The 12,138-nt window shown below is 38.4% G+C and overlaps 1 protein-coding gene across 1 annotated transcript; it reads left to right on the forward strand.

The window, feature by feature from the left end:
• The first annotated feature begins 2,841 nt into the window (after positions 1-2,841).
• On the forward strand, positions 2,842-10,646 carry LOC116992212 (transthyretin). The gene is made up of 4 exons (XM_033051613.1): positions 2,842-3,016; positions 3,797-3,936; positions 8,426-8,561; positions 10,365-10,646. Exons 1-4 carry the CDS (start codon positions 2,948-2,950, stop codon positions 10,470-10,472), a joined length of 453 nt encoding a protein of 150 aa, XP_032907504.1. The 5' UTR covers positions 2,842-2,947; the 3' UTR covers positions 10,473-10,646.
• The last annotated feature ends 1,492 nt before the right edge of the window (positions 10,647-12,138 follow it).

Genomic DNA, 12,138 nt, shown 5'->3' on the forward strand with positions numbered 1-12,138 from the left:
GGTTACTGGGCACACCAGGGACTCTTGGCCATTCTCTTCTCCAGCACCCTAATAACCCTGTATGCTAGGTGAGCACTCCTTTCTTTCTGGGTTTCATGATCCCAGATGCTTGCACTGTGTAGCCTCATGTTATCTCTCTTTTAGCTATGTAACCCTATAACTTCTTCCACACCAGGATTCCTAAATATCTCTGTTGAGTTTTCAGTAACTCAGTTTACTCTTTTCTTACAAAAGGGCATTTATGCTACTGCTCTGGGCTAAGGCTCTGTGTTGCACCACTTTTCATGTGGAATGTATCCTGCTGGCAGTCTCTGGCAGCTGCCCTCTTCCCTGCTCTTCATGGCAGCTTCCCTCCTCCTTCAGAAGGCCTGGAGCTTCCCAGCCCCACTTCCATCTGAGCTCAGCCCCTTTTCATTTCACCTTCTCTTTCTTTTTATCTGGGCTAGGTTATTCAGTATATAAGTTTCAGAATCCCATTGCACAGAAAATGTCTAACAACAGCAGACAACAGACAATGAGCACCTGTTGGATGCTCAGCAGTTACCCATCCTCTTTCTCCTTTTCCCTTCCACAATCATGTTTTGATTCCCTACCAAGGGAGAACCATCCTTCTCTGTCAACTGTTTCAAACCCCTGAGCTTTCACACACATTTTATGGAAAATATTACCACATTGTGATACTAAGTTGAGGCTGACCGTGGAATGGGGCAGATCTACCTAGCATTGCTTTCACTAGGCTGTAGTAATTTTAAATTAGGGTCTCATGGATTTTAATAGAATTCTGTATAAATGCTAGGGGCTTCATGATCAGAGATACCCTTTTTTTTTTACCTTCTTGCTGAGTCCACTTGTATCTTAGAGCTCACAGAAATAATCCAGTTGTGGGCAAAATGTGTGAATGGAGATTCACAAATACACACAGTCTAATTTCCACTCAATCTGGAGTCCCTGCTAGTAGTCGAAGAATCCCAGTGTGAGTTATGTATGGGATGTTGAGAGTTGAAAAAACTGCAAATGAAGGGCAGGGGAAAAAAATCATATTGGGGTCAGAATTTTTCATGCTAATTTTTCGCTCTAAGAAGCAGCTGCCAAAAGGTCAATGTTATAAAAGAGGGAAGCAAAATAATATGGACAGCTGAAATGTATTATCCCTGTAGACCTGATTTTTGAGAAACTGCTACTTTGCAGGAAAACCGAGAAGAAAATCACTATTTTTTAAGTTATTGTCCCATAGGACAGCAATTTCTCATGCAAAGAAGTGCCAATATAATTAACTCCTTGGCATTATTTCCTTGCAGAACAGCTGACAGCAAAACACAGGATGGCCTACTTGCCCTAGAATACAAATAATTTCTCCTCCAGACATACAAAGTTTTATTGCTTCAGAGAAATATTCACAAATAATGAGAACAAAATACTGAAGTAGTCTGTTGTTGCACAGATCTAGGAGCAGCATTTAACTTTCCAAGACCTGAATACAACCCACGAACATTAGTCTGCAGCATGGTTTGTTACCACTGGGCACCTTGCTCTGACTTTCACGTGCAGGCAAAGTGTGTGTAGAATGTTACCCATCAGCCTGCTTTGCTGTAAGGACAAAGGGCACTTTGATCCCAGTGCAGGAGATTACTGTATTATAGAGTTTTTCTCAGAAAGCAACTTTGCCTAGAGAGAAAAACTGCATAAAGCTGCCTGAAGGTATGAGAGTCTCTGAAGAATACCATCTGTGATTTCTCTCTAAGACCTTCATAATAATCCTGTTCAAGTTAAGGGGGAAAACTGTTTTTTGTTAGAATACTGTGAAGTCAGTAAAAGATGAGTGCCAGCTCCTGAAAAGTGTAGACTCAGGGTTGTTTAGGATGCAGGGGAAAGGAACTACTAAACAGGGCAGTTCCTTTGTCTCTCAACTAGCTCAAGGTACAGTATGGACAATTTATGTAACGCAACTGAACAAAACCAGCTATACCATGCCATCTTTCCCAGATTACTTCTCCCAGTTTAGCTGGGACTGAGTTCACCCTTGAAAAATCCGTTAAATGTAGATTTGTACACTTAAAATGTCAAAGTGTACAAACATGCATATAACAATTGCATTCCCAGCATAATGAAGGATTGGCAACTAGAACCTTAGCCAGATATTAACAAAAACTACCAGACTTTGCTGGCTGCCTTGGCTCCTTCTGAGGTACGTGGTGCAAAAGAGGACTCATTTCACTTTTCTGAGACCTTTAGCTTCCCAAGGGGACAGTTAGAGAACAGGCCTTTTCCCTGTGACTAAGAGGAGACCCCAGTGTCTACCTGAAGGTTGGGCAAGATGAATTATTAGAAACTTCTGGTGGATAACAGGTTGTGTCAGATACCACCTAAGTTGTGTCTCAAAACAGAGACATTGCTCCCTTCCAACAAGCAGGAAGACCGATTAGGAATCCAGTCCAGACTAAGCCAGGCGCTGAACAAACTCCATCAGCCATGTACTGAGTCTGCATCCGTGTGTGGGATCTGATCCTCAGAAAGCACTGAATATACTAAAAAGAAACATGGGGCAGGTGCAGAGGAAGCATTGGAGCATTATCGTGCACAACCTGAGGGCAAGGTAAAGAAGTTCTCCTAGAATTGGTTGGATTTCTGGGCAAACAAAGGTCATTTGTGTTATTTTGTGGAAGGCTTTCTATGAGTGTAATCTCCCCAGGCAAGGGTCATGTTTGTGTCCGTTACTTATTTTCTTTGCCCTAGTGATCCTGCAGTCTTTCCATTGACTTCAATGGCAGTGCTATTCATGGACTGACTCTAGGATTGGGTTATTTACTAAGCAAATAATCAGAATCAGCAGTTTTGGAGTCATATGGTCACCCAATAAGCAGCCTGTTTTGTTGTTAGATTGGCTATAAAATCCCAAATCCCCCCAGCTCCTGGCTGCTGGCACCAAGGCTCACTAACAGCAAGCAGAATGGCCTTTCAGTCTGTGCTCTTTGTTTTCTTAGCTGGACTGGTATTTTTCTCTGAAGCTGCACCACTGGTGAGTTTCATTGTATTCAAATTCAATCATTAGAAGAATGATAATCTAGATTTTCTAGATGACTAGCATCCTCCTCATCCATTAAATTCTGCAACCATTGGGCTTTTCCAGAATGTTATTTCTGGGTTTTTTTTAATAGTAGCATCTTCAGAATTCTTAATTTATTTTTTTTAATTTTCTTACCATTTACTCACCTATTTTAAGATATTATGGAAGGGTTAGGGATCTATGTGGTGTGACCTTTTTTTTTGTTTGTTTCTATCTGTTCATGACTCACATCCTGTAACCTCAATAAAGAGGCAGCTTTGCCAAACAAGTGCTTCTCTAAAGTACTAAAAAATGTTTTTGAGGTATGACTAAGGATTCCTGATAGTGTAATGAAGCTTAAAAGAGGGATAGTCTTTCAGACTTAGGATGTCATATGTATTTCTTTGTTGGTTTCCCTAATCAGAATACTTTGTCTGCACTTACAAGAATTTACTATTTTCATATTTGTGGTCTCATTACAAATGTATAACATTATATCATTTTCCTAGAGCCATTTAAAGCAACTCTAAATATTGATCAAGCAATCTGTGTGTGAGTAACAAAGTTATCAATATAAAGCTCTCAGCTCATGCTTAAGAAATAGGTGTTTGGAAATTAGCTTTGAATAGCATGTCAGAGAACTCACTTTTAAATGAATGGTAATTCTGCAATGAGAATCCATCTTTTCTTTGGGAGAAGATTTTTGCAGGCTTGGTGAACAGTTCCTATACAACTTTTCCTCCTTTCCCCAAGGTCTCCCATGGCTCTGTTGATTCCAAATGCCCTCTTATGGTGAAAGTGCTGGATGCAGTCAGAGGAAGCCCTGCATCTGATGTAACTGTTAAAGTTTTTAAACAGGCTGAAGATGGAAGCTGGCAGGACTTTGCTGTTGGGTAAGTTGTGTGGTCTTCTGGAGCCATTTTCAAGGTGTCTTGGGCAAGCAATTGAGGAGTTAATGGAATTAATCTGATCAAAGCAGAAATATGTTTTCTGACATATGTGCCACACTATCAGTGTTCATAGCACATGAATTCTGACATAAAATCCATTAGATTTAAGTGGACTTAACCATGACTGAAATGCTAATTCCAAAAATATGTTCAGATGCTCATCTTATCGTTGTAAGGGACTAGTTTTAATACTTGCTTTTCCTCCTAGCTTCAGTATCTTTCCTTTCTATAGAAAGAAAAAAATAAAAGCCTATTTATCAATGTTCTGTAGGTAATCCAGACTAACCTATCTTCATATTCAGCGGATATAGAGTTTTTTTGTAGCAGTCACATACAAAATCCTCTCTGTAAGCTTTGTCTGCACGCATGCAAATAATAAGTGCATTATTCACCTTCTGCTGTGTACTAAATGTGCTGCTTGGAAGAAACTCCTTGACCAGAATGTTTTAAAGAGTCCTATTGTAACACAGAAACAAAGTGTCAGCATATGTTTGAGGCCATGTCTCTAGCTCTGAATGCCTTTTTCTAGAATGACTGACCAATACCAACAAATACCTATCCTTATAATCCTTACAAATACCTTAGAACATCACAGAGGGTCAGACAACACCTTCGGTCTTTGACACGTGCATGAGTAACAGAAGAGCACACTTTATTAAAATTCAAATAGCTGAGGTATTCAAACATTTAACTTTCATCGCAACAATTTGTTGAATCAAATTTTTAAATAACTCAAGAGATGTCTCCAGTGGCAGCAAAATATTCAAGCACACAGGGATAAGCACAAGAATGGACAGGAGTCAACTGTACATTTAACTGTCTTTTACTAGGATTTTTATAGTATAATTCACACGAAAGCAGCAGAAAGAAAAAAAAAAACAGAGAAGAAGACTATAAGAAGGGGTAACTTTCTCTCCATCTGAATGGTTTCTTTTTATATAATGAAAAACACAAAACCACTTTTCCCCATTGAAAAGTAGCAAGAAATTTTACCATACTGAGAGAGAAACAAACAACTCCACTCCCAAGTGCTCAGTGTTAACCTAGGAATAAACGGCTCCTAAAATGTATTTACATACATTAATGAACAGAGAAACTCCATGAAAAATGACACATTTTTTTCAAGGAAAGCAGAGACAAGGATAACATCCCTAGTGAGTATTCCTTTCATTGTTAGGAAACCAAATTATTTCAAATGTTTCATCAAATGCTGTTTAACATCTAATATAAAATACAGTTTGCTGAAGAATAAGATAAATATAATATCATTAATAAATGCCCTCATTTCTGGAATATAACAGAGTGTTCTTGTTTAGTTTGTAATGCTGCTCTCAACAAGCCCAGGGAAACAAATTCTGTAGCTCTCAGGCAACTTCTAAAAGTTTCTAAAGTTGACACTTTAGGTTAGTATACTCAAGAGAATCTAATCACTTTTTCTTAAACATAAATTGAGAAGATTAAGCCACGGCAAGTGAAAACCATTTTGCTGGGGGATGGCACTGAAGGAACATTAAATCACAACTTTTATACAAGGTAAAGATTTTGACATTTTTCTTGACTTGCATCATAACCAAGGCTGTGTTCAGGGATAACATTGACTTTAGGTGATGACAGTTGTTTGAACCAAGTTTTTATATGCGATTACACTTTTATGCCTTTGTTGAAGCCAGAATTTCCCCGTGTTAAAACATCTGAAAATATGAATGAAATCCTGGAACACAATCTGTAAATACTCCTGTCAGGTGAATAACATTTTGAAGTTATAATTCCTAGCAGATACATATGGTAAAGTTACAATTTGTACAAATGTCTGTTGCAGCTTATGTTTTTATTTTGTTTTCTTGTTTTTAATTTGCAAGCACGCTTCATGGAATTAAGCAAATGTACTTAGTAACTGTTGAATTTGAGTAATGGTATTTAAGGAGCATTGGGGAGTTGCAGTAGCAGTTGACCTTATTAAGAAGCTTATTTCAAAATTACTCTAGCTAAAAATATGCAAGTAGAGATAACTTGAGCTAAGACACATACTGAGGAAGGGTTTGGGGCACAGAACAGGTGATTTGGATTCTATATGAGCTCCTCCCAAGACTATCTTTGACCTTTTTTCTCCTCACAAATTTTTTAGAAATCTAGATTCTATCATGTGGTTCAAGATTTGCAGTCACTGAACACAGTTTTCACGTGACCTAGGTCACAAGTCATAAAAGACTTCTGTGTATTTGAAGTGGTTCCCCAACCCTCCTTTTTTATTTTTGGCTGCAAAATAAGAGCTTGTGTTCCTGAGATATTTCCTCATCAGCCTGTACCTGAGAGCACAGTTTAGCTCAATGCAGTATATGTCCTAAGAGTTCATAAACATCATTGTACAGGCAGTGTATATTTAACCTGGCCACAACATACAACTTAGGTCCAGATAGTCAAAAAGAGGATCGGGATCGCATTATGGGCTGGCACTGTAGTAACTTTACTGGAAAAGCACAGCTTTTTAACTGAACTGTCCATCTTATAGCAGCTGCTGGCAGTCCACATCCTATTAAGAATAAGGAACCATGTTATATTTAGTCCCCCCTCAGACAGAAATACAAGTGCTGCTCAGAAGAAATCACAGCATTTTGCTACCAGTGCTGAATGCTGAGCATTCTCTGCCTTGTGCTAATCCCCTCCAGGCTCTGAATCACACACTGTCCTGTTGGCTGTCAGTGCAGCAGAAATGCTGAAGGATTTCCTTGTGACACCAGTTGCATTGAATGGCTGCCACTTAATAAAGAAAGAAAATAAGGAAGTACCATTAATTTCTGGTAGTGGGCATGCCTTTTCAAGTGAGCTCTTGTTTCCAGTTTCTCAGCTGTTCTGGATGGTTAACATCTGACACTTTGGGGCAGTATCCCTTAGGGAAAGCACCATTCCAGTTCCGTCCACGCTTTCCTCAAACTAAAACTAATTTGTTTTTCTGAACAAAGATTTTGAGGCAGACACAATTTTTCCTTTTAATTGCTTTGCGTCTAGACTATCCAGGTTATAGGAAGTATGTGGATTACTAACCTCTTCACTTCTGCAGGATCTCAGTAATTCGGTTTCACAGTTTCAAGGACAGTCCCAGATGAATTGTTGCTTCTTTTACTGAAGCAATATAGATTAAACCAGTAACTACTAATTAAATTTAAAGAAAACAGATGTATAGACTTTACAAATGGACTGTGATACTTGTTTCAAATAAGTATCAAATGGACTTGGATTCTCTATAGGTTTGGTCTATCCTGCATACACTTGATTACACTTGTATTGGACCAGTGAGATTTTGTCTGTCTTGAAAAATAAGAAAAATTAAAATTAACATGGGATTTTCAATTCTGTTACCTCTTAATTTAAGCAAAATTTCTGTCATTCAGTCTTTTTTATTTACCACCATTAACTAAAGATTACAAGTAAGATGAAGGAGGAGAAAGAGACTGGGAAAGAAAAGCCCAATAGCACAACTAATTCTGTCCCAAATAAGTAGCACATCACTGCTTTCTCCACTTCCTCTTCTCCTCCTCAAGTTTGTTTTCTGCCTAGCAGAAATGTTCTACCATAAAACAGGAAAGTTCCCCAAGTTCTCCAAGTCAAGGCTTTCTTCATTTTTCCTTTAACTAAATCATGTGGCTATGAAGTACTATAAATATCAAATTAGTATTTTCAGCAGAAATAGACACAAACAAACACAAAAGCTTAAAAAATCAGAAGCTAAGTAAAAGGAGGTAAAAGAGATAAATGGGATTTAGGAGCTAAGCATGTAAATATTTAAACAGCTGAAGTCATACAAAGCTTGAAAATCTTCCTTTTCAAACAAATAGGGTGCAGTGCCAGCTACTCTTCCTCCTTGCTGCTGGAGTTTCTTCATCCATGGTTTTTTGTTATGAGCTGAACACATGAGTTCTGAGCTGGGAATTCCTATTGCTCATTTATATGGTACCCAGTGGAAAAGGCCTCTTGTTCTTTGACCAAGGCATTGTAATTCAAATTATTAAAATCCTGTGATGCTAAATTGCTTTTCCAAGACATTACCACTCAGGGTCGCATAAAATCACATCCATGTATAGAAATTAACTCCAGAGCCTCAGTGCTAATAACTAGAGAACAAAATAATTTTCCAATAAAATTTTTTATCTCTCCTCAGTTTATTTTGAGATTTGGCATCTTGCCTCTCATCATGACAATTCCTCTTCTAAGACAGTAATCTTTCATTCCGGTGGACGTTTGGTACAAGTTAAACATGATACTAAAAGAGGGACCTTAAATACACTACACTAGAGGGAAAGAATTCTTTCAAATTATTAGAAACTGCTCCATTTAGAATTTGGCACTTCTGCTATTTAATATTCCACACTGACTGTTTCTGTTTAGCATCTAAATGACAATATAAAATATTTATATAGATATTTAATCATTGCAGGAAAACCACAGAGTATGGGGAGATTCATGAGCTCACGACAGAAGAACAGTTTGTAGAGGGAAAATACATGGTGAAGTTTGAAACCAGCTCTTACTGGAAGGCACTTGGGCTTTCTGCATTCCATGAATACGCTGATGTAAGTAGGGGCAAATATCCTTGATAATCAGTACACCCTGCCTGTGCAGTGAAATCAGCTGGAAAGAGCAAAAAAAGCCCTCTAATACTGAAGGAGCAGCATCACTCAGTGAAGTGGATCACTGTCACACAGCACTGAGCAAATTAAGGCAGCAAATATCCAGCTAAGCCACAGGAAGGAGCCAACTTCCCTGCAAATGTTGACATAGCTCTTCCAAGGTGTAGCTGTGCCCATGCACCCACTCACACCAGTAGGGAATCTTGCTGGTGTGAGTGGGTGCATTTAACCGATGCTGAAGGAATGGGAGATTTGTGGACCCTAATTTTATAGGAAATAAACTACACTTAAATCAGAGGTATTTCCCCCATGTCAGTCACATGAAAATTCCTGAATTCTAATATGACACGTAATTATGGGAAAAAAACAATTCTTTCTGGTCTGCCTTTTTTTTAATGAAGTTCAGTACCAAAATATGCTGTTAAAAAGAAGATGGTATAAAAAAGTAAAGAAATAACCATAGTGGGAAATGAAAAGTTGACAATTTAATTGATACTCAAATTTCACAAACAGGCCAACAATATGATAACATCCTGTCTCTCCCTTTGGTTTCCATCCTATACTGATTTATGGTGTGCTCTATTCTACTACATTCCCTTAGCACATTCAAAAACCCATTTAAATTCTTTGGCTTAATCTGTCATTAAATTTAACGCTGCCCAGTTTAAGTAGTCTGGAACAGCTACTGGTAGTGTTGTAGAATATTTCAAACCACAAGTTCGTGGAGCTTTGTGGAAGACTAAAACAAATGACTGAGTCCCAGGTTCATAAAAGTCTGAGGTGCAGTTTGAGTGATTTAGATAAAAAAACAAACAAAACTCAAAAGTGTTCCCTAAACATTTGTTTGGATGTCTGAAAGTTGTAAGGGCTTCACCTCAGAGGGTGCTTAAAAGTGCCTGACTGAGACTATTCCAGCTAGGCTAAAGAGCTTTCCCTTGACATAGTAGCCTGCAGGTCAACAAGCTGGCCTGGGAAGTGGGTAGAATTCAGTCCCTCACTGTGTACAAGGTTACTGAAGCTTACAGTCCTCATGTCCCAGCAGCTTAGACTTTGGTCATGGAGAGAACTCTCTAGTCCACTTATAGAAAGTGCATCATTGTTTAGAAAATAGATCAAATAGTAAGCTAAAGAAATCTGGAATTTAACCCAGGTGACAATATTCGCCTGGGAATTCCATGTCCCAAGTCCCAGTGGACTGATTTGGAGAGCAGTAGACTTGAATTGCCATAGGACAAGGGTCTTTCCCTGTTCTGGCAAGTCTGGCCACTCAGTTCTTAATACAAATATCTGATCCATCACCAGTGATGTTAAAACCAGGAGGGGGCACTGAAGTACAGAAAGTATCTTTGAGCTCCAGCTGCCTGCCTTGTTTGGACACATCACACAAGGGCTATATTTAAATTCCCTAGGTGGAATTTCACCAGTCTTTCTCATCTGGTCATTTGAGAACCCTCCCCCTTACCCTCCCATTCCACATCACAAAGCAATTTGCCATGCTCTGGTGTGGGTATTTCCATCCAGCTCCACCACAGCTGAGGCTTTTGTGGACTTCAATCCAAATCTCACCAATATCTCAGTCCTTGGCAATCACTAAGTAATGGGAAGCATTACCCTTCAGAAGGGTAAAAGCATTGAACAGAACCAGCAAAGTGTTCTGCAGATGAAGTGGGGTGTGCTGCTTAGTTGTTAATAAGGTAGCTTTGACTGTATGTTGTTCACTATGACCATAAGTTTTCTCCTTTCCAGGTTGTGTTCACTGCTAATGATTCTGGTCACCGCCACTACACCATCGCTGCTCTCCTCAGCCCTTTCTCCTACTCAACCACTGCTGTTGTCACTGATCCCCAGGAATAAGCATGTACTGTCTTTTCACGCTTTCCTCCACTAGAACTATCATAGGCTTTTAGGAGGAAGGTTTTTCCTACTGCTAAAGCATAACTTTTTGCCACATTAGTTGTTTGGTTTTTTTTCCATTTTGTAACCTGGCAAACTTCAGACAAGTCAATAAAATATTACTTCTTTAAAAGAGTTTTGACCAATTACTGAAATTTTACTGTTTTCTAAAGAATTGTGATTTGCATTGAAGTGCAAAGGACATCTGAAAAACATGCATGGGATGACACTTGATTTGGCTTTGTTATCTTCTTCCACTATCTTAAAGAAGTCTTACCAAATACATTGGCTCAAAATAGGAAATTCATATACTTGTGTTACCTTAAAATACGTACCTAATAAATGTACTCTAAATAAGAAAGTCATCTGTGCCACTGCAAGTTTACACACAGAAAATATAGTCCCACTATCAACCAGGCCACAGGGTGAATAGGTGAAATTCTGAATAACTAGTAGCAGAACAAACAATGCAGAAATCATTGAGATAAGTATACCTAAAGAGTTGAAAGAGTTAGAATCTGTGCATCATTATTTAAAATTTCAGGTAAACCTCAACATGTTGATATTTCAAGATGAAAGTTTGCTGCTCAATCAATCGAGGAAGTACCAAATTCCAATTAGCACTTTTTTAACATCTTTGATATTAAAGTAATCAGTTGACATCACACAGTTGGCTCCCCTATACAGGTTCACTCCAGTTAAATCCCTAATAAGCCAAATATGTAGCCATCATTTAAAAAGAGTCCAAAAAGAGAAGCATCATCTTAATATTCTCTTCATATTTTTAGAAATAGGAAAAGGTAATCTGTAGAGTGACTGTGATTCAAATAAAGTTGCTGATAAACTCATTAAAGACTTTGAGGGCCTTAGCAGTGATTTCTGTAAACCCATGGCCTATTGTATTTAAAATATCCTGAAGCAGAGGAATTGATTTTTAACTGGATTACATAAATTACAGAGAAAGAAACTGAAATCATGCCAGAAACCTTCAGCACTCATTTGCCACTGACCTTGGAGTTTATACCCAAAGCCTACTGGGATGACAGCATAGCAACTGAATTCACAAGTTACAAAAGCTCACTTTTATTGTTTCACTGGTTACTTTTTCACGGATTTCTAAATGCTGCCATAGTTACACAACTCTTGTAAGCAATGCAAACAGTTTCAAAACAGCACCCATCATAAAGTATGGCGAATTAATGGGATCCTGCTGTTCCTGGAGCTTGAAAACCTGTAGGTTCCATTTGAAGTGTGGTATTCTAAGCCCTCAAAACAGGATATAAATTTGCTCATATAGATATACTCAGCAAAAAACAAACAGAAAAAAACTACTCTGCTTGTAGCCATCCATCTGATGAGAGGATAAACCTAGTAAGAGTGTATGTACATATGTCTGAGCAAGGATCAAAAATACAAAGTTTAATTTCAAGGAGCGACATTTCTCTGTATTGAACCAGATGCTTCTGGCAGGAGTTTACTGGCAGTTACATGGGGAAAGCCCTGAGCTTGTAGTGAACCTAAGGGACAAGTGATACAACTTAAAATACTGTTTAAATATGCTTCAGAAGTTGGTGTGTAGGTATTTTGATTCCATGCTGAAAACTAAAAGTAATGTATTTTTCTTCCT

This window comes from Catharus ustulatus, chromosome 1 (assembly GCF_009819885.2).
Source record: "Catharus ustulatus isolate bCatUst1 chromosome 1, bCatUst1.pri.v2, whole genome shotgun sequence".
NCBI classification, from domain to species: Eukaryota; Metazoa; Chordata; class Aves; order Passeriformes; family Turdidae; genus Catharus; species Catharus ustulatus.

What these genes read in the sequence shown, in the direction of transcription:
- LOC116992212 (XM_033051613.1), top strand. Translation starts at nt 2,948, where the DNA reads ATGGCCTTTCAGTCTGTGCTCTTTGTTTTCTTAGCTGGACTGGTATTT. An exon ending in TCTCTGAAGCTGCACCACTG is followed by an intron (nt 3,017 to 3,796) that starts GTGAGTTTCATT and finishes CCTTTCCCCAAG; the next exon opens with GTCTCCCATGGCTCTGTTGA. An exon ending in TGGCAGGACTTTGCTGTTGG is followed by an intron (nt 3,937 to 8,425) that starts GTAAGTTGTGTG and finishes TAATCATTGCAG; the next exon opens with GAAAACCACAGAGTATGGGG.